Genomic DNA, 22,579 nt, shown 5'->3' with positions numbered 1-22,579 from the left:
TGGTCGTCCCTAACTGCATATAAGAGGCAGAGTCCTTTGCGCACACCAGTCATTGTGTCTGAAGTCCAGCGTGGATATAGTGCGCCCAGTGGATTTACGCAGCGGTTTCTCTGACAAGCTTTTAACACTTATGTGAAGAATATACGTTTTCTATTAATTCATTTGCCTCTTCTGATCAAGTAAAAGGCGTTTCCTAATCGAACAGGAACTGCACTTTCTAAGAGGTAAACCGTCTTTATCCCCATTATAACCCTCAGTGAAATATTCTGGTGTTTGTAATATTTTAACATATTCTTCTTAGGCTTATACATATTATGCTAAGACATTGTTCCTTTAAGAAACCGAGAAGCAGGCAAAAGGAACATGACTAATTCAATATATGTGTTTGATATTAGTTACTACGAGTTGCAATATTTTTGTAATTTCTTATATTATAATTTCATATTTTATGCTTGTCCTGAACCGTGAGATATCTAAAGGTTTGATCTGGTTTGTCATATTCTCATTGGTCGGCTGAAGATGATATAAAGGCAACTTTACATTTTCACGCTGATTTATGAATAGCTTAATTTCTATTAATTTGGTATTTTGAATTTGAATTGATGTAGAGGTGTTCCGTGGTTCTGCTACCATGGTTAATGACTGATGTCTGATGTTCTTTCAAGGAGTAATGATACTTAGAGGTCTGTGCTTACTACCAGTGCTACTCATTTGCGCTCCAGCGCTACCTCAAGGTAAAACCACAACTAAATGTGATTTCCTCATTATCCTAACTACACATGCCTTCATTGATGCAGTAATCAAATTATACTAAACTAGCATTTTTTCATTCATGTTTCACACACGTTGGTATTGTGCACATTATTCTCTCAGGAGAGAGTTCATGCAGGAAAGGTCTTATGGTTTAAATTAATATTTTCTGTTGAATTACTTTAGCTCTATTTGTCTTAATAATGCACCTCTCTGTAACAATATGAAAAGTAGGTCTACACTGTATCTGGAAAAGTGCTACAATTCTATTTTTGTCTTTATCAGTGTTTTACTTATCTGCATTGTACCAGAGGTCACTCAGACTGAGTGAATGCTCATCTTTTGTAAGGCTTTTGTAGCGTTCATAATACTGTGGTTATGTACAGACTTTAAACTTCATCTCTGGTCTTGCGCTATCCTCTCTCAGATGGGGAAGTGGAGGACGAGTCGGTCTTTGACCTGTTTGCTATCAGTCAAATCAACCGCAAAACTATCGGAGCTAAGCTCTTCAAGGGTCACGACTGGGACTCTCCTGCATACCGCTTCATCCGCTTCGACCAGCTGCCCGCTGTTCGCACACCGATACTTCGGCAGCTATTGAAGCAGATCCAGAATAATGAGGGCTTCGTATTCGAGGCCACCATGCGCCAGGACCGCGCCTCTAGGGGGACGCTGGTCGGACTGGAGAGTTCAAACGGCCGCCGCCAGTTCGAGATCGTGTCCAACGGTCGCGCCAACACACTGGACTTAGTGTACTGGGTGGAAGGCTCTCAGAATGTGGTATCGTTTGAGGACGTGGACTTGTCGGATTCTCAGTGGAAAAACATCACGCTCCACGTACATGGGGAGAACGCGCACCTGTATGTGGGCTGCACCCTAATCGATAGTTTCATCCTGGACGAGCCGTTCTATGAGCACCTTCAACCAGAGGGCAGCCGGATGTATGTGGCCAAAGGTTCGATCCGCGAAAATCACTTCAGGGTAAGAGCCCAGCTTTGAAACAAGTCTTGGAAAAAACGTTCTTAAGAGTCTTAACCAGGTTTTACAAGTTCGTTTGTGGACCCTAACCTCTGCTTAACACTACCCCCTACTTCAAGAGGTCTTTTAATTTTAGTTTTTCCTCCCTAAGCTGCATTTAAGATAACAGCTCCCTTCAATTTCCCCCCTCTGTGTCCCTGTATTCGTGGTATTTAAAGGAAAGTTACTGACTGGGGAAACTATGAACATCAAATTTTAGGAAAAGCCTCACAATTAGTGTCTGGATGCAATTTTAACACCCATTAAGCTTTAGTGAGAGCTTAAATGGTCTAATTCTGGAGGAGGTTTTATCACCCAGTTTTCTCCAGCGTAGACCGGTAATTTGTGAATATGTCCTCCATGTAACAAGCATTTCAAGGCTCCTTGTGGTTCCCTTCCTCTGATATCGTTTAACTTATTTAAACCATATTTCAGGGATTGCTTCAGAATGTGAAATTCCTCTTTGACACAACCTTGGATGACGTCCTGAGGAACAAGGGCTGTGAGATCACAAAGCCAGGTATGAAGGCCTTCATCTTCTCAAATGCCTAAAGACAGCCTTATGTTTCTTCATTCCTAGCTGTAAGGTGTAATATCTAAAGTAACTGCATCTGAAGGACACACCTGGAGCGATAACTGCTATTATTGTGTTAATTTACAATTAAAGTGCCCTGTATATACAATCAGTTTCATTGAGTTAAGAGGTGGAATGTCCTTGTCTGGTTACCCTGAGTCACATATTGGCACATGGGGCGGAGGTTCATCCATGTCCTTTCATGTCTGGATTTATTCTTCACATGAAAGGAAAGAGGGTCAAGAAATCTTCACGTTCACTGATTCAATGTGTGCAAATGTCTTACATTATTGCATCATGGCTGTGGGAAAGAACAGTATTGGCGCACTGACATGAGGTCAGCCAATGCACATAGAGGAGGAGAGGAGATACAGATGTTTGCATGTATTTGCATTGGCAGGAGACTGAGGCATTCTGCTGTGGCAGAAAGTGAAAGGGGGACAGAGGGACAAGACTAGGCTCTCTGCTCTCTGCTCTCTGCTCTCTCTCTCTCTCTCTCACACACACACACACACACACACACACTCTCGCACGCGTGTGCTCATACAAACATACATACACACACACCCATACCAACATATGCACGTGTGTGAGCTCATACAATGCTACTTGCTGTTAGAACTTAGTTCACACCGGGCACCGTGCCCTGCAGTCCCCTGGGCCACTCTCTCTCACACTCACATACACACACACACGCACGCACGCACGCACGCACGCACGCACGCACGCACGCACGCACGCACGCACGCACACACACACACACACACACAGAGGGAGAGGGAGAGAGAGAGAGAGAGAGAGAGAGAGAGAGAGAGAGAGAGGGACCGCTGAGGCGCTCCAGATACCCCACTAAATCACATTTCCTCTGGGCTGCCGTCCCTCACAACCCAGCCAGGGGTCACACGCTCCAGGGATCCAGCCCCCTCCAATGCTCAAACAGGAGCGCCTGTGGACCAATACTAAACAAAAAATTCAAATTCACACTGTTTGGTGAATAGATTTTCCCCTCCTTTCTCAATACGGTTGCATCAGAAGAGTGAGTTGTTTAGCTTTCTTTCAGCTTACAAGAATATTGCGAGCAGCCTGTGTCCCAGTGGCTTCCAGGCCTTGGAAATGTCTAGACACTTGTGGGAGCTAGTTGTTCGTTTCTGGCACCAGCTATTTGTAACCCAAACCCAAAAGTCCCTTATAAACTTATAAATGTCATAGTAATAAAGAAGAAAATAAAAGTGCCACGTAGGCTTTTGTGAACATTGCTTTTGGTTGAAAGGCTGTTGAAGTGGCGATGCTTGATTTTAGCACTTTCTTCTCCCTCTTTATGTTTCTTTATTACAATTAGTCCTTTACATTTACTCATCCATAGCGATGTACAAACAGACGGAAGAGAAGGATAATAGAAGTATGAAGACATACGTATGATGCATGTTTAGAGAGAGTGAGAAAGAGTCAGAGACAAAGAGAAAGAGAGGGATGAGAAATAGGGACACACAAAAAACACATACCTAGACACTCAACACACACAACCACACACACACACACACACACACACACACATTCAAACTGATTGAAAAACTGTTTTTAATGATTCCAACAGACTCCTCAGGAGGGAGGAGGGAAATCAGCAAAGCTGAGACTGGAGCTTCTTAAGGCAACTTTGGGCCAACAGGAGGTCTTGATTTAGAGTCCCCTGTCTCTCATCTATCCAGAGAAATATGCACAAGTGACCCAAAAATAAATGTAGATTGCAGACACCTAATGGGTCTTTTGGCCGAGAATCCAACATTCCGGCACTGTCCATAATTCACCATGTCGATCTTCAGATGACAGCCAAAGGAGAGTAAAAAGATCATACTGTATCATGTTGAAAATTGTTCATTTTACTAAAAAGGTAACATACTTCATGTGGTACACTTAACTGGAGTTGTATTTTACTTCTAAACAAGACCATGATTCCACAGTAATGCAGTCTGTTCTCTTACTGTTCTCATACTATTTGGAATTTGTTTTGTGAACAGTTGCTACATCTTCTACAGCTTTCTAACACAATAGACATAGTTTGCATAGTTTCATAGTCATATTTACCCATATTTGCTACATTAATAGCAAGGCTCTGGTGTATAGATAGAGCTGGAACGATGAAAGGCATCAGATATTACAGACAGATGTCCTGGTATTCATTTTGACTGTAAAGGTCTCTATTGCACATAAATCTGGTCTTTGTCCCTGGGACTAGTCTGGATAGTGATGGATGCATTCCATGGACACGCTCCTCTAAGCATCCAGACAAGCACTTAACTGATACAGTTTGTGTGTCAGCTGCATAAGCCCTTTGATGGGGGACTTTCTCCCAGAATGTCACTTAAACCTTTGCCCAACGTTAAGTTCACAAGAGTCAGTCGGGCCTACGCATAAAAATCAGCCTGGCCTCCACCTCACACTTGAGATTCACTTTTATTGATTTAATGTTAAAGGATTTATGGTGTCTGTGTGGTTTTTCCATTGGGGACGGTCACAAGTGCTCTTCTGCATTCATGAGTGCTCTTCTGCTGCCTCCAGCCATATTGGCGTCTGCTTACCACAGCACAGTAGACCTTGAAGCATGGCTGGCTGTCCATACAGAGTATCCATATCCAATATCTTCATTCAGGCTTTAAGTGTTTTCTTTCTCCCTCTTTCTATTTTCTATCTCCCTCTCTCTCTCTCTCTCTCTATTTCTCTTCCTCATGTTTCTCTCTCTCTTCCCCATCTCATGTCCTCTTTCGCTCTCTCTCTCTCTTCCCAGTCGAGGCGAACACAGTGACGGGGAGTGCCGAGATCGTGGACGTGAGTCCCGTCATCACCACCAACTTCATCGGCCAGAAGACGGAGAAGCTGAGCTCTGCCTTGTGTGAGCGCTCCTGTGAGGAGCTCAGCACCCTCTTCCAGGAGCTCAAGGGCCTCCGCATCATCGTTGGCAACCTCATGGACGGCCTGCAGAAAGTCGTAGGTGTCCCTCTCCAGACCCATTCTGTCTTGATCTCCACGTGTGTCTGTTATACTGAATTGGTCTGACTCCCCCTTTTATCTACCGAAAGATGTTCATGGGTTTGATGGATGGGTTTCATTGGATTACAGGGATATTTCAAAAGTACTGCCTCCAAAATACACAACTAGAGATCCACTGAGGTTGAGTGCCTATTTATTTAATAATTCTGACAATTAATCCAAAGGAATTCAGGCTAGGAAGATGGAGGGTGTGTGCCTTTTTAAAGCCCTACAGGGCCAAACACTGAGCACAATCCACATTGTGCAGAGGCAGACTTGGCCTTACCAAAAAGCTCAAGCCAGAACCCTGACTCTTACCTGACCTTGCAGGCTGACACATCTTATCAGTCTACTAGAAGGCCAGCCACCATCTCACCCAAAGCCTCAGGAATGACACTGTAAACTCCTGACCTCACCATCTTAAGCCCCTGAACATCCCAGACTCACAAGCCCTCGACTCTGGGGCTCAGAGGCAGGCTCCCTGGAGCAGCCGGCAGTGGCGGCAGCATTTGGCCCCTGCCCGAAACACAGGGGGAGAGCGAGCTGTGAGCAGTTTTATGGCCTGTTTTATCGGGGAGGATGGGAATGGGAGCGGTGTAAAGTTTGGCCCCCTCGCGCCGTGCCGCTTCCTCTGGGAGCTCTACACTGCACTGAGGGAGGGAGGGAGGCTGGGAACGAGTCCTGGGAGGGGGAAAAAGAGCTGCTGAGCAAGCCGGGTCCCCGAGGCTCTTCCAGCACGAATGGTGGAACATGAAGTCAGAGAGAACTGTCATGCAAACACACACACCAGCACGGATGTGCACATACACACCAACTCTCTCTCTCTCTCTCTCTCATGTCCACACTTTCTCTCTCTCTCTCTCTCTCTCTCTCTCTCTCTCTCTCTCTCTCTCTCTCTCTCTCACGCTCTCACACCCACACACAGCCGCAACCTGGCTTTCTCTTGCTCTCTCTCTCTTACACACACACACACACAAGCACACACACACAAGCACACTCACACTGTTGCTCTGACAATGAGCCATGGCAACATCTGCATATGCAAGTGAGGCACAGTTTTACTGTACAGCCACCACCCAACCACCCCCACCCTATGACTTATGTTCTCTCATTCACACACAGCCACACACACACTTGTACATAGACATGCACACACACACACACACACACACACACACACACACACACACACACACACACACACACAAACAAACACACAAAAAATTGGCAATGTCTGACAGGCCTGTTGAAGCTCCAAAATAATGATTTATTTCTCCATCCTGACCAAAGGTGAAAAAGTGCAGATTGCACAAAACCATCGACATTCATTCCCACTATCTCCCAACTTGCTTCATCTTGAGCTGACTGAGGGATTTTTATGCAAGCCTTGCAGCTTTCCATCCAACTATGTGTGCGTCTAGTCCAAAGCCTCAGTCATTTTTGGACCTGTTCGCTGTGATGGAGGAGCGATGAATGGTTTGGGCTTCAAAAGCTTGCTTTCCCCTCTAAGCAGGATTTCAACAACAAATGTATTTGGCTCTGCGTAACATCTTTGTCTCTGGGTGTGTGTGTTTGTGTGTGTGTGTTTGTGTGTGTGTGTGTGTGTGTGTGTGTGTGTGTGTGTGTGTGTGTGTGTGTGTGTGTGTGTGTGTGTGTGTGTGTGTCTTTCCTCCAGACTGAGGAAAACACAGCCATGAAGGAAGTGCTGGGCAAGATGAAGAACTCCAAAGAGAAGCACATGTGCTGGCAGGACGGCCGTCTGTTTGAGGATAAGGAGGACTGGGTCGTGGACAGCTGCACTAAGTGTACCTGCCAGGTAGGCCCAAACATACTGATGACATTAACACAGGAGGGTTGCATCCTGGTCTGGTTTAGCCTGTCGGGGAGCTGTCCTAACAGACTGTTTTCTCTATTTGGCTGTGTCGGACAGGAGTCAAAGATAGTGTGTCACCAGATCACATGTCCAGCTGTGGCCTGCGCAAGCCCAACCTTCCTGGATGGAGAATGCTGTCCTGTGTGTTTGCGTGAGTAGCTTCTATTGTCTGTGTTGCCACAAAAACACACACCCACACACACGCACGCACACACACATACACACATATACACACACATCCACAGACACACACACACAGACACACACACAAACACAGCACATGCCCAAACTGCACACAAATGGAATAACTCGATGTTTATTAAGTTTTAATAATAGAGCACTGTTATTGTTCTGAAGCCCATTTGCGTTTAAAAGCTGACCACATCTTTTATTACGCCGAATTAACCACCAAAACCAAAAGCTTCCACCCTATGAAGTGGTCACTGTGGGCTCAGAAAGATGATGTCATGGCAGAGGCGGGCGCTCCAGAGTATGTTGGCCGGTGTCCTTGCCCTCCCTCACCCCTTTCTCTCTGAGCATTCCAACAGTGAATCGGAATGGGGAGGGTGTGGGGAGTGAAGATATTGTTGCAACATTAGGTGGAGTTGTTTGGAAGGATTGAAGTCACTTGATTTTTTATGTCTTTTCTCTTCCCCTGCTTTCTATCTCTCTTTCTCTTGCTCTCTCTCACTTACCGTGTCTCTCTCTTTCACTGTTTCTCTTTCTCTCTCTCCCTCTCTCTCTCCCTCTCCCTCCCCCTCTCTCTCTCCCTCTCTCTCTCTCTCCATCTTACTCTCTCCCTCCCTCTCCCTCCCTCTCTCTCTCTCTCTCTCTCTCTCTCTCTGAGCAGCGATGGACAGTGAGGACGGCTGGTCCCCCTGGTCTGAGTGGACTGAGTGCACAGTGACCTGTGGGACGGGCACCCAGCAGAGAGGGCGCTCCTGCGACGCCACCAGTAACCCCTGCTCTGGACCCTCCATCCAGACCCGCAAGTGCAGCCTGGCCAAGTGTGACAGCCGTGGTGAGTGAGTGGGATTTCAGACACCAACTTAGAGATGCCGTGCCTGGTTATGATCTATTGCACTCTCTCTGTGTTCCTGCACAGTCCTGGCTCTGTAAATGGGAAACAAACAAAGTGACTCGGACCAGCCAATCAGCAACATTGCTTCATAAACAGAAGAGGGGGGTGCATTTGATTGGCCATTAAACTCACAGCATATCAACAACCTTTTGCCAGGATTGAGGACCTGACCTTTAACAATGTCACAGCCAACAGTCCAAGAAAGGCTTGCATTACTTGCACTCCATGGGGTATAACCTAGGGCAGCTTACCTAGAATACAAAGCACTCAGTCAGCCAACCCAAATAAAGAAGAGTTCTGTGCTATCTCCCCGTGTTTTTGCTCCAGGACTGGAGCAAATAAATATCTTTTAAGAGTGCAGATGTGCTCCAATGTGCTCCAATCTAAGTGTTAGCCGCAGACTGAGGGGGCATGAGCATTGCTGTAGGCCAATAACTTTAGCTGAATAATGAATAATTTCCTCTGTTTTTGCAAATTGAATAGGCATGCCCCTGCATTAATTTGGAGATCTGGAAAAAGAATATCCAGCTCTCGTGTGAGCCTGTGTCTGGGGTGTTTGTATTTGTGTGTTTCTAGGTGTGTCTGTCTTTGGAGGGGAGCTGTTTGGTAATTGGCGTAATGATTCCTGGCTGTCATAATATATCCAGCTGGCAAAATTGACCGCAGTTAGCCTCTAAATGATGTGTAGCACTGAGAAAAGCGATCAAGTTGCGTTTCTGAAGGGTGGAGAGAGTGGTAGAAGGAAAGAAGACGTAAAGGCGTCCATGGAGGTATAAGGCGCATAGGTCAGTTCTGACAGAAGGCCTCAGAGTGTACTGGTTCTCCTGTTTTATTTATCGCTGAGCTTTCTTTCCACCGCCTGCTGGAAATTATTAATGTGCTGGTGATAAAATGTTACTTATCCACTCTCTACCACGTGAAACTGCAGTAATTCATTCGTTTGGCTTCACCGAATAAAGCAGATTGACGCCATCTGGACTGTTCGGTTGTGGTGGACTGATGCAGCATGACTTTCCAAACTCTGGCAAAGCCAAGGGCCCAGAATGTTCTACATTTGCATGTTCCACTCTGCACAAAGAGGTTTAAGGGGTTTTAGTTAGCATTCTTAATTAGCGTGCCTGTGTGTTCACGTTTTTTGCACAAGTTTTGTGCATATGTGGTTATGTTTTGATGACTATGCTTTTTTCTTAGTCGTTTTGTTTTTCAGAACCAAAGAGCCATTCTGTTTTTCAGGACAATAAAGCCATTTAAATCTTAAAAAGAATATGCCATGTTTGCCTGTGTGATCTTAGCTGGTTGGTAGACTTTAGACATCTGCAAATGACTAGACACAAGCCACTACCTGGGTTTGACAATAACACTCTGCACTGCACTGATTTCTGCATGTTTGTTTCTCGTCACATGTAGTGCGACAGGATGGTGGCTGGAGTTTGTGGTCCCCTTGGTCCTCGTGCTCCGTCACCTGCGGCGAGGGGCAGATTACCCGCATCCGCCACTGTAACGCTCCCGTGCCACAGCTGGGGGGCAAAGACTGCGAGGGCAGCGGCCGTGAGACGCAGCGCTGTGAAGCCAAGCCCTGCCCCAGTGAGTTGGCACTGCCCACTGGCACCAGACCTGCGTCAACAATGCATTCCATTTTTCATTAGCATTTCAATAGTTTACTTCAACCAGCCATCCTCTCGGACATTTCATGAATGTATTTGAAGTGAAAAAATTTAACTGCTAATGGGATAATCTTTATCTAAATTGACAAAAGGCCAATACTGCTCTACAGTTAAGCTTGGCAAATGTAATGTGCTTTAAAGGAATTACCAGGAAAAAACTACTGAATCATACTATTTGCTGAGCTCTCTTCCCAAAGAGTCACTTACCATAACCACCTGTGTCATTTTTCAGTTGATGGTGGTTGGGGCCCATGGTCTCCATGGGCGGTCTGCTCGGCGACCTGCGGAGGGGGCAACAGGGGCCGCACTCGCGTGTGCAACAGCCCCCAGCCCCAGTATGGAGGCAGGAGGTGTCAGGGCGAGTTTAGAGACAGTGAGGCCTGCAACAAACAAGACTGCCCCATTGGTAAGTCTTCATCATCATCATCATCATCATCATCTTCCTTTATGCAGGCTTCTTCCTGATAAATCTGACCTTGAAATAGGTCTATTGGGTAACAAACAAAGGATTCATGACTGAGCTAAAACACAGCAGAAGGGAGTGTGTTGAATGTTGATAGAAGAACAGAATGGTGGAGGAGTAGGGGGATGAGGCGGTTTAGAGGCATCAACATGTACCAAGTTAGCAGAGGAGTTTGGGATTATTTACAACTGCTGATAGTGTGCTGTTCTCATTACAACTCTGTGTGTGTGTGTGTGTGTGTGTGTGTGTGTGTGTGTGTGTGTGTGTGTGTGTGTGCGCGTGTGTGTGTGTTAGATGGCTGTCTCTCCAACCCATGCTTTGGCGGAGTGGACTGCAACAGTGGAACCGATGGCTCCTGGGAGTGTGGACCATGCCCCGTGGGTTTCCGTGGTAACGGAACTCACTGTACAGATGTCAATGAGGTATGTAGGGTCGGCTGCATGCATGTCGCAGGTAAAGTCGCAGAGAGGAATTCTTGAAGTCGAGACTAATAGTCCCTTTTCTACTCTCTGTAGTGTGACATGGTGGCTGACGTCTGCTTCAGGGCGGGTGGGGCCCAGCGCTGCATCAACACAAACCCAGGGTTCCACTGCTTGCCCTGTCCGCCCAGATACAAGGGCACTCAACCCTTCGGCATGGGAATAGAGGCAGCCAAGAATAACAAACAGGTCAGCGAAGAAAAGATGATGATATATATACCATATATATATATCTACAGATCCCCCACAGTAACACCAACACAGTCTTCCTACAGTTGCCAAGTTCATCTCAGTTCAGCTCAGTTCAACTCAGTTCAACTCCATTTACACATCGGTTACAGACAACAATGGCACACAGACCCTGAAAGAAGCAGGATCTTAATGCTCATATGGCAGAGCTCGAGACATTAAATCTAGAAGGAGACAAAGATCTGTGGCCATTATCTTATGGAAATTAGCTATTTACTCGGGAGGTTAAACGGTGTCATATCAACTGAAATTTATGACAGAGGATTTACTTAAAGGCATCGAATGTAATACAGGGGGCCCTTAAATGTGACTGTTTGCGTTGTGTGAGACAGGCTGTGTATTTATGGCTGGTGGAATTAGCAGTCGCGGGTATTTAGTGCCTTTGATTTCTGCTGGTTTGTGTGTGAGGCAGAGAGAGAGGAGGCCAGTAGACATGTGCCTGTGGCACGCCTTGACCATGAATCTTGCAGGGGTAGAGACAGCCCACTGCTCGTGTCTGGTCGCCCTAACTCCAAACATCTGTGGACTTCACTCTCCCTCCTCTCATCCCCTGTCTGTCTGTGAGTGCCTGCCTGATGTAAGCTTTCGGATACTGATGTTAATTGTGTTGTTAAGACATGAAAGTATATATCGTAAACAGAGGTAGACAAAGAAATTCAACTTTGCACCAAATGTTTTGGAACTAGCTCACATTTTTGACCCTTCGAGGCTGAAGTGAAACATTTCCCCCCCCCCTTCATTCCCCTGTTGGTAGGGCTGTTAAAGTGTGATTAAGAGAAGACCATGTCCAAATCGGCCTGGCATTCGCCCCCCCTCCCCCTCCTGTCTTTATTTCTTGATCTATCGACAACCAAATTTCGTCGTTTTCCCGGAAAGTTGAGTCATTGCTTCCTTCTACCCACATGTTGCATAATCAGGCAGGAACGGATGGCTTCAGCACTGACCCCCGGTTCCCCAGCTCTTTAATCCGGTGCCACAGCACAGCAATCCAAATTGATTCAGGACCGGGGGGAATTGTCTCATAGCTGGCAGTGCCGTGCCCTGATCTCACTGCGCAGATGAAAGGCTTAACTCTGGGTAACGTTCGCTGGTGTGTGTCGGGTTTTTGCGCCGGTGACGTGGAAACACTCCGCGAACAGAGAACAATGAACTCCAAGACTCCTCTGCTGCCGTGGTGCCGAAAAAAATATGCACAGTTCACTGTGAGGGGTCATAACGCGCGCCTCGAGGGAGCTGTGTACAGCCCGCAAGCACACAAAAGAGAATGGAGATGCAAGATGGAGGAGAGCCATTGATGAGGACACGGATAATGCTAACTGATGCAGTGCGTCACTGTACAAACATGCAAAGACGTGGGGTAACAGAAAAGAAAGAAACGACCGCTGTACCAGAGCTGGTTGTGTTCAGATAGCAGATCGGAGCATAATACAATAAGATGATGGATCTGGAGCTCGTTGGACGGCCATGTACTGAATAAGTGTGTGTTAACTGCATTATCTGCATTCTGCATCACAGAAACCACTACAAATAACCAATAGCAGAGTAGAATGTCCTAGTCCCAAGATGATGGGTCTGTATCGCATTGGAAGGCCACATACTGAATGCATGTACTGTATGTGTTACGGTTAGTGTGTAGAAACAGTAGATGTATTCATTTACATGTGCATTGACTGCACTGCATCTGTGTTGTCCTTTTTTCCTCAGGTAATCTGGTCAATCTGGTAAATGACTCTATATGTCTGGTGTTCTTAGGTATGTGAACCAGAGAACCCCTGCCTGGACAGAACCCACAGCTGCCACAGGCACGCAGAGTGCATCTACCTCAGCCACTTCAGCAACCCCATGTACAAGTGCGAGTGTAAGATTGGCTTTGCTGGCGACGGCATCCTCTGCGGAGAAGACTCCGACCTGGACGGCTGGCCCAATAAGAACCTTGTGTGTGGCGCTAACGCTACTTACCACTGCAAGAAGGTATGCAAACCTCGCCCTGACTTTCCCCCTTAAAGCCTTTTGAGAGGAAAGGCCTTGGCTGAATTCCCTGAACTTGACTTGTAGCACAGTGAAGTACTTCTTTAATCTGATCAGAAATATGTCCAGACATGTTGTAACATTTCCTTGACAGCATATAATAAATTATTATTTCTGATTAACATCTAACATCGTTAGACATAGTTACTAGGAAATGTCAACAGTACATACGCTCATAAATTAGCGCATATGACATTCGACAGTCAAGAAACATAGCAGTTTGAATATTTGACTATCCATGGTTAGTTTTAAGGCCGTATGTTAAGTGAATTATCATCATGAATCTCATTATTCTGCACATAAATAGTTTTACTGATGGAACCTGTATCCATGTACACAGGACAACTGCCCCAACCTGCCAAACTCAGGACAGGAGGACTTTGACAAAGACGGACAGGGAGATGCCTGTGACAAGGATGATGACAATGATGGAATCCTGGATGAGAGGGTGAGGATATTGTTCATTTCACATATGCCTGTGCGAATGCACAAACACACACACACACAAACACACACACACAGACACAGAGTACACACAGAGTGAGTGAGTGAGCGAGAGAGAAATAGGGAGAAAATTCTCTTTATATTGAAACCAAAGAGGCCTTTGTACTCTAAAAAGGCATCCAAAACATCAAAATGGTCTTCAAACAATCTTCTCTTTACCCCCTTCAGGACAACTGCCCCCTCCTGTACAACCCCAGGCAGTTTGACAATGACAAAGACGACGTGGGTGACCGCTGTGACAACTGCCCCTACGAACACAACCCCGCTCAGATCGACACAGACCACAACGGGGAGGGCGACGCCTGTGCCGTGGACATCGACGGAGATGGTATTCACTGTTGTTGATGTTGTTGATGTTGTTTTTGTTGTTCTTGTTTTTTTATTTAATAGATTACATTTTTTTACCCATCCCTTTTCATACATGAATGGATGGTCAGAAAGAGCGATACAGCAGAATCTATTGAACTGGTAGCAACTTCTGTCATTCCCACCTTGTACTTTTACATTTCTCGAATGCCAAGTCATTTCAACTTTGCCGCTGTTGTTTGTCAGAGTGGCTTACCCATTTTATACAGAAAGGCACTTAGTGATTTCATACTCAAGCTTTTGGTGCAGACCGGAGTCCACTTAAACCGTTAATTTGGTTCATTTTGTTATTGTAAAAGCTGCTTTCCGAACTAGGGTGCACACCAAGGGACCGTGCCTGAGTCGTCCAGAAAACGGGGATCTGGGAAACGGTTTCTCCTGAACTGCAGTGCAGTGCAGTTCGTATTTGGTGTGAAAGCTATCCAACCGAAAAACCAAGAAGTAAATGTTATTTATGACTGCTGAAGGATCCAAATTCTTCCACAATAAATACATCACAGTTAAATGTGAAATTATGTATTAACATGCAATTTTCTAAAACGCTATCAATCTTTCAAATAGCGAGGACAGGACAGCTATATGGCTTTTTATGCCTGTGGGTAACTTATGCGCGTATGCTTTGTGAGCAAAGCTGCAAGCAAATGAATCTTGCATTGCCACTGGTCTCCGCAAACTGACACTGCGCTGCACTTCATTTTGTGGTACAAGTCAGCAATCCATCTAACTGTTAATGGTCGCTCTGACAGCCAAACCACTCTACCCTTCTCCTGAATTTATAAAGTTGTCTCTGAGGAAAGAAGTATGCTTCTCTCACAACAGGCATGGGCAAGCATCATCTTACAGTGACCCCAATTCAAATATCCTGTTTTTTGTTGTTGTTTTTTCTGGTGTTGTGCTGCAGAGATTCTGAACGAGCAGGATAACTGCGCGTACGTCTACAACACCGACCAGAAGGACACCGACATGGACGGAGTGGGAGACCAGTGTGACAACTGTCCCCTGTTGCACAACCCTGACCAGGTGAGAGACACGCCTGGTGACCCACCAGTGCCAATAAAGACAAAGTCCTTGATTGAGTTGCCAGGTATAGATATAGCTTAATATACAACACACTATAGCTTTATGTAAGCTTGAACAATATGAATGTAATGTCATTAGTGTTCATTGGAATTTGGCAACATTCTTTGCTGATTTATTAGCGTGGTGAACTGAAGCTGAACAGTCAAGTAAGGCAGTGGATGCTTAGACAGAGGAAATTACTAAAAGGACTTTTCAATTGACCTTTGAATTCTTTGTGTTTAGTTATATTGAATTTGCCATGAACACACTTTGAGGTAGATGGTTTACATTGTATGTGACAAGGAAACTGGTCTTTCTGGTACAGGCTGATACAGATAATGATCAGGTTGGAGATTCGTGCGACAATAACCAGGACATAGATGAGGACGGACATCAGAACAACCTGGACAACTGTCCCTACGTAGCCAATGCCAATCAGGCCGACCACGACAAGGACGGCAAAGGAGATGCCTGCGACTTCGATGACGACAACGACGGCGTTCCTGATGACAAGGACAACTGCAGACTGGTACCCAACAAAGACCAGCTGGATTCTGACGGTAAAAGCTCTCTCTCTCTCTCTCTCTCTCTCTCTCTCTCTCTCTCTCACCTATTAATGTTATACTTCATAATATCAGTTAACATGAAGATTAACAACAACAACATTCATGGTCACATGTGTGTATATACAGTATGTGTGTGTGTGGAATGTTACACTGCCGTGGCTTGTCAGAGAGGGAGGAATGAGTAGCTGGTGGCAATAAAGATAATTTGTTACTAGCGTAAGTGTGCAATCCACTAGCATACAGATGGCCACTGACGATAAGGACACACTCTCCTGTCTCATTAGCCTTTACCTATGGATTTACTGCATGGCAGATATGTTCACAGGTCAATTCATCTCCTTCATCACATATAGGTCACATCACACATTTTTTTCTGTTTCTCTTTTCATTTGTTCAGCCTCTCTCTTCATCTCTCTCTGTGCCATCTTTTTTTCTCTTTTTTTCTCTTTGCATCTTTTAGTATTTATCTCTTTCTTGTCTTTCTTGTCTCTCTCTCTCTTATTTCTGAGCTAAGGCCAGTCAGGGTAAAGTTAATCTGAGGACTCAAACGTCACGGTCTCCTGTTGTTATGAACATGAGCTCACCATTCCTCAGCAGGTCCTTCCACTTTATTTATGAGGGCCGCGCGCGCGTGTGCGTGTGTGTGTGTGTGTGTGTGTGTGTGTGTGTGTGTGTGTGTGTGTGTGTGTGTGTGTGTGTGTGTGTGTGTGTGTGTGTGTGTGTGTGTGTGTGTGTGTGTGTGTGTGTGTGTGTGTGTGTGTGTGTGCATGTGTGCACGCACTCGTGATTACTCTGCCGTACGCAATTCCACCAGGGTTACCTGGAGTTTGTGTAGTTGGGCCCGTAACTGGAAACAGGTTACAGAGAAGGCAGATCCCCACCACCCGCACCCACACCCACTTCCATCTGTACCCCATAGACCAGATGCACTTGTACTTTTCACACCTCATCACCGAGTGCTTACTTAATAGAAAACGCCAGTCCCCCTGTGCAATAACAAAGTGCGGAAAAGCAGCTACTTCATCCTCTATAGAGCAGGCTCCGCTGCACGCTGGCCTGCCTGTGTGGACGCCTGCTTTGCCTTTATATTCTTTTTTTTCCTCCCTCTCTCTCTCTCTCTCTTTCTCTCTCTCTCTCCCTCTCTCTCCACACCGGCCATAGGTCTGTTTTTAATAGACCTCACATTCTGAGACAGTTACATGTATCAGAGGAAGTTGTCACGCCATGAAAAGAAGGCTGAGATTACTTGTTGCGCTTGGCCAGGAGTGAGTATTAAACTTGGGTCGCTCAGTGGAATATTTTCGCTCAGTAGGTTAAATATGTTTCGAGGAAAAAGCTCTCCTCCCGCTGCACATGAGAAAGATCCCTCGGTGAGGAGGGGAAAAATACAGTGGCATCGGCATATGGGATTGAAAGTAATACATGGCAGACAACCTTTACCTAGAACAGATGAGACAAAAGAAACATTTAGGTGAATGTGAGTGCTCTGGGGGCTGTACTGGGGAGATTTACAGCTTGCTCTCACGTTTCCCTCAAGAAGTTTCCATTTCATATTTGAGTCCTTTCACTGCATCTGCTTAGCAGATTCCTGAATTTGAACCTCGTAAAGAGTTCTTGTGTGGAGTGTATTGATATGTAAATGTAAGATGGATCCATGTATCTGACCAGCTGTTTTGAATGGTTTGCTCCTAAACAGGAGATGGAAGAGGTGACGCATGCAAAGACGACTTTGACAACGACAGCATCCCCGACATCTTTGACGTGTGCCCCGAGAATGACGGCATCAGTATCACCGACTTTAGAAAGTTCCAGATGGTGCATTTGGATCCTAAAGGAACCACGCAAATCGATCCCAACTGGGTGGTAAGACACCAGGGCAAGGAACTCGTGCAGACTGCCAATTCTGACCCTGGTATTGCAGTAGGTGAGTCTTACATGGTTCCTCCTCAGACTGGTTGAACAAACCACCTGCTGGAAATGACTGTATGTGAATTGGGAATGTGATAATATCAATAACACTAATACTTCTTCCTTCTCAGGCTTTGATGAGTTCAATGCCGTGGACTTCAGCGGGACGTTCTACGTCAACACGGACAGGGACGACGACTACGCAGGGTTTGTGTTCGGCTACCAGTCCAGCGGGCGCTTTTACGTGGTCATGTGGAAGCAGATCACGCAGACGTACTGGGAGGACAAGCCCTCCAAGGCTTTCGGGATCTCAGGGGTCTCGCTAAAGGTGGTCAACTCCACCACAGGTACCGGTGAACACCTGAGGAACGCCCTATGGCACACCGGGGACACAGGCGGACAGGTGAGAGTCTTATCGGAGATCAAAAATACTTCATTCATTCTGTCGATGGCAACATCCAGAAAAGGCCATAAGAGGTTACACATGCTAGGAACGACAGTGAAACCGCTCAGCCGCGGCCATATCGAATGGATTTGAATTGCGACCTTTAGAAAGAATGTGGCCAGTCTGTGTTGTGGTAATAGTTCATATTTTCCCCACTGCGCACTTTTAACGTGGAGCCATCGTCAGTGTTTTGGGCTGTTGTGGTAGTTGGATGTTAGGTCTACAGCCTCATATTGGAATTTGTATGCGTCACCTCGTTTTTAAGGTCATTCCAGAACTTTTTTTTTTAATATGTCAAACCATATCTGTGAGAAAAATTCAACTATACTATATCAGAAAACCATTGCATTTGAAAGAAGTGAGGCAAAGTTATGAGCTGTAGGTTTTTCTGGGTGACATACGTTTACAAGCTAGCAAACTTTGATTAAAAAATTAAATAAAGTTCATTGAAGAATCTTTTTTTTGCCATTGTGTGGGCATTTTGAGGCACTGTTGAGGCATTTACTTTGTCAATTCATGTCAAAATACGTCAAAATATCAGTGAATAGGATTTCCCATCTTTTAACTGATTTACATATTCTCAATTCAAGTCAAATAAAGACAGTTTTGTGTTGCCAAAAGCACAATATAAATGCCCTGAAACTTTCAATTGGAAATCTACAGTAGTCCAATTGCCCCCAAATCAGTCGTGCTTGTTCCTATTCACATCTATTAATAAATGGGCCTGTTAATAACGATGGTGATGATAAGCTGTAGTTTCTTTGATCGTGGGACTAGAGACATCCTTATTAAGTTACTTTGTTAGTTGACATTACGTGTTTTTAATGAAGTTTACCTTTTTACTGTCGTAACTTCACATGCCATGTGATCACATTTATTAAGTGTTGTGTACCCAACTTCAACCTCTGTAATACTATTTCGATGAGCTCTGTGATTTGTTTGCATGAGGCACTGTTTGAATGCAAAGGTTGTGAACTCCTTTTACAGTAACACTACCAGCAGGTCCAGTTCAGTGTGCTCATACTGGTGTCATTCTGTTTGTCTCAGGTACGCACCCTGTGGCACGACCCAAAGAACATCGGCTGGAAAGACTACACGGCCTACAGATGGCATCTCATCCATAGACCAAAGACTGGCTTCATCAGGTACACCTCCACCAAACCTCACCCATACGTGGCCCGCAACTGAAATGATTCCTGTAGAGCTTTGCTTTATAGTGATATTTTTTTCTTTTTCCTTTCTTCTTCTTTTCTTCTTCTTCTTTTCTTCAGGGTGGTGGTTTATGAAGGTAAACAGATCATGGCCGATTCAGGACCTACATATGACAAGACTTTTGCGGGTGGACGGTTAGGTCTGTTTGTCTTTTCCCAAGAGCTGGTCTTCTTCTCCGACCTCAAATACGAGTGCCGAGGTGAGTTAGTTCAATGGTTTTGATTGCACAATGACACTTCAATGTTTTACAGTCCAAGGTTGGAAGAAGAAAGAGGTGGGGGCGGGGGGATGACGGGACAACTGTAAATGTGTGAATTTGTAAACCTTTTCCCCATATTTCAGATAACCCAGACTTACCCTCAGTGTTCTTCAGGTAAATAGGTTGTGGACCTGTTCTGCTATGTCATAACTCACGCTTGGTTTCTGTATGTCACCTCAGCTGATCACAACGTGGTTTGAATGAAGTCTTGTTTTGGTTGAAAATGCCACCCACACCACTAACCATGTTGGGTTGGCAGTATGAATGGCACAGTCGTCACTGCCTGCAGTCTGCCACGTCCTGCACAGAGCACAATGCCTTTGCTTTCTGTGTTTGGGTTTCCGAGTGTCCTGGTGAAGTGATTGGTATTCATCTTTAATCGGTGCTTTTGGTTCTCCCTCTGTTTCACAGATAACTGAGTCAACGTGGAAGCTGCAAAGGCCCCATAACCTTGTCACTGTCCACCAACCGTGCTGAACTTCAGCCTGTATCTTCAGCGTCTGTATCCATGAGCATTGATAACATCGTCATGATGAATCTCTAACCAAGAGCTTGCGGTGTGCCCTGTTGAGCACCGAAGACAAAAAAAACATGAGCTGACAATTCCATCATATTGAAAGAACCATTTCTACAACCACTTTAGTGCTTTGTATCACTTTGTTGTACACGTGCAAAACAGTGCATACACAAGACCTCTGTGTAAATGTTTGAGTTATTGTTTTATTTCTTGTATCATCTACTTTCTTTGCCAAGGGTAGGAAAGGTCCGAGCATGATGCCATGACGATGCTATATGATGATGCTATGTTCGGTCAAAACGTTGTCCATCCAATAACGCAGAGCTGCTTAAGTTTAAAACCACAAAGAAATCAACACGCCTGACTTCAGGATTCAGCAAAGCCAAATTGCAAAACTTGCACAATTTTGATATTTGTTTTGAATTGTCTCCATGGTATTTTTTTTGGCATCCTCAATGCATTTTTGTCAGTTGAGGAACAGTTTTTTTCCACTTCAATTTGACTTAGTTATTTAAAGGTCTTAATCATTCCCGATATTTTAAGAGGAATCTTTTCATAGACTTTCAAGTGTTGTAGGCGCCTTTTGGGGGAAAGATGTTTATATTTAGACTGTATTATAATTTCTTTTGTAAATTATTTATGTGACCTCTGCCATTGAATGGGGTTATGTCTTGTTACTTGGTTTGCTTTTTTTTTTCCCTAGAGATTGTAAATAATTATTTATTTGTTTACACTGACAAATTTTCACTATTGTCATACAACAGAAAAATACAGACCTATTCCATTGTTTCTGCAAACACAAAACCAGAAGGTGTCAATGTTTAGTGTCAAGCAATACAAGAGAACAGAGAAATTGCTTAATTAGAGACCATAAATTAGTCTAACAGACCGTGGAGGCATTAAGTATTTGGCCAGTTGCCAACATTAGAAATGAGAGTAAACAAGCACAGAATAACTTGAATAATGTTACTTAATGGCCTGGAGTACCAACCGTTAGTAGATTGGTGGAATATGATGCATTGGAAACATCGCTGGTGTCATTGGCATGTTTCATCAATGAAAGAAATCATAGATTTAAATAATGAATCATTAACGAACTTTCCCTTTGTGCACCCTTGTTGTGTCCAGAGTGAAATTTCAGCCAGATGTTTAAAAAAAAAACTGCGTTTCACCCAGCAATCAAATGCAGTCGGGAATTTTGGTTTACTTTTGTCAAGCGTAGAATCTGATATGTATTTTCTATAAGTTGCTGGTTGTCTTGTTTTTGTAATGATTAGCAAGCATATTTTTTGTGGTATTTTTGTATAATGCACAAATATAAAACAGTTTTTGAACTTGATTGTTAGATTCACTTTTCCCACCTAAATGTGTGTGTAAAAAAAAGTATGCAGTTCTCACAGCTGGAAGTATTTTGTGTCATAAATAAATCTTTCATACACCATTCTCTCCGTCACAGTGGTCATTACAGCAAAGCCTTATTGGAAAGCTATGAGAAGCAAACACCCCTGCTTGACCCCAGCAATGGGTTCCAAATCTATCTAAATATCTCCGGTGGAGTATTGAATCGTGATTAGAAAACTGTTATACACAAATACAAACACTCATACACACACACATGCAAGCGTAATGCGCACGCACACACACACACACACACACACACACACAAATCAGTGTCAGCTGCCACGCGCTGATTAAAACCAACGTTGCCATACACAACCAAACTGCAAGGAAGTGAACATTGTATTTGCGATTGCAAATCTGTTCCATCCTGGGCTGGACCGCTGGTGATGGGATTCAGATGGCCTGTCTGGTCCTTGGTTTCGCATCGATGGAAGGAAAACAGATGAGTCATGCCTTCAGCGCTCTGATTGCTGCATCTCCATCCTCATTGTTCGAGGAATAAACCCCCGTGACACGTTAGCAATCAAAACAGTAAGGCGCAGGATGGTTAATAGCGTTCTACGGTTCTGGGCATCATGGGTGACCGGTTCTGTACTTTCTGTCTGCTTTTATGTAGTTGCACAGATTCTCTAACTTCAGGAACATTTTCACAGCTCCTACTCTAGCCTGTGAAACCTCCCCCATCTCATGGCTGTGTAGTTCTTATAAGATTGAGTAATATGCTGGAGTCAACCTCACCCATCTCATGGCTGTGTAGTTCTTTTAAGATTGAGTAATACGCTGCAGCAAATGTCACAGCTGGAGAGGTCAAGTGAGCTTAAATTACATGTAGGCATATGATATGAGAGGGGGTGGCAAGTTCAATAACCCCCCCTTCGGTTAAGAAAGCCTTTAATTCACAGGTTTAGGACACTGATGGGTGAGTTACTTTGGATAACAGTATCTGTTTAGGTGAATGAGCATGAATGTAAATGCATGGTGAGTGTGTAGAGGGCAACTAGGATTCAGATGCAGGCCCACTGAGAGGAAAGAAAAGCAGGAATGCCAGGCATCTCCCAGGCACTTTGAACGAAACCACAGCAGACACCCACGGGGGACGTGCAGAGGCTGCGGCCACAGGGGAGAGCCTGAGTGGCTGTG

At 44.9% G+C, this 22,579-nt stretch overlaps 1 protein-coding gene across 2 annotated transcripts; it reads left to right on the top strand.

The window, feature by feature from the left end:
* Positions 1-44: 44 nt before the first annotated feature.
* On the top strand, positions 45-21,479 carry thbs2a (thrombospondin 2a). 2 transcript variants are annotated; one of them, XM_012817079.3, is made up of 23 exons: positions 45-224; positions 666-734; positions 1,178-1,731; positions 2,203-2,287; positions 5,124-5,323; positions 7,041-7,181; positions 7,296-7,389; positions 8,089-8,259; positions 9,727-9,903; positions 10,216-10,389; positions 10,741-10,868; positions 10,962-11,114; positions 12,927-13,145; positions 13,543-13,650; positions 13,875-14,034; positions 14,974-15,092; positions 15,457-15,691; positions 17,394-17,621; positions 17,737-18,008; positions 19,098-19,195; positions 19,322-19,461; positions 19,605-19,635; positions 19,933-21,479. In XM_012817079.3, exons 2-23 carry the CDS (start codon positions 671-673, stop codon positions 19,934-19,936), a joined length of 3,555 nt encoding a protein of 1,184 aa, XP_012672533.1. In that variant the 5' UTR covers positions 45-224; positions 666-670; the 3' UTR covers positions 19,937-21,479. The 2 variants fall into 2 exon arrangements, with proteins under 2 accessions (XP_012672533.1, XP_012672534.1); XM_012817080.3 differs by lacking the exon at positions 19,605-19,635.
* The last annotated feature ends 1,100 nt before the right edge of the window (positions 21,480-22,579 follow it).

This window comes from Clupea harengus, chromosome 13 (assembly GCF_900700415.2).
Source record: "Clupea harengus chromosome 13, Ch_v2.0.2, whole genome shotgun sequence".
Classification (NCBI taxonomy): Eukaryota; Metazoa; Chordata; class Actinopteri; order Clupeiformes; family Clupeidae; genus Clupea; species Clupea harengus.
The sequence above is the reverse complement of the archived record's forward strand: the minus strand, read 5'-3'. Positions and strand labels throughout refer to the sequence as shown.

Coding starts and splice junctions, on each gene's coding strand:
- thbs2a (XM_012817079.3), top strand. CDS start 671: ATGATACTTAGAGGTCTGTGCTTACTACCAGTGCTACTCATTTGCGCT. Junction 2,288..5,123: donor CTGTGAGATCACAAAGCCAG/GTATGAAGGCCT, acceptor CTCTCTTCCCAG/TCGAGGCGAACACAGTGACG. Junction 17,622..17,736: donor TGACCCTGGTATTGCAGTAG/GTGAGTCTTACA, acceptor CTTCCTTCTCAG/GCTTTGATGAGTTCAATGCC.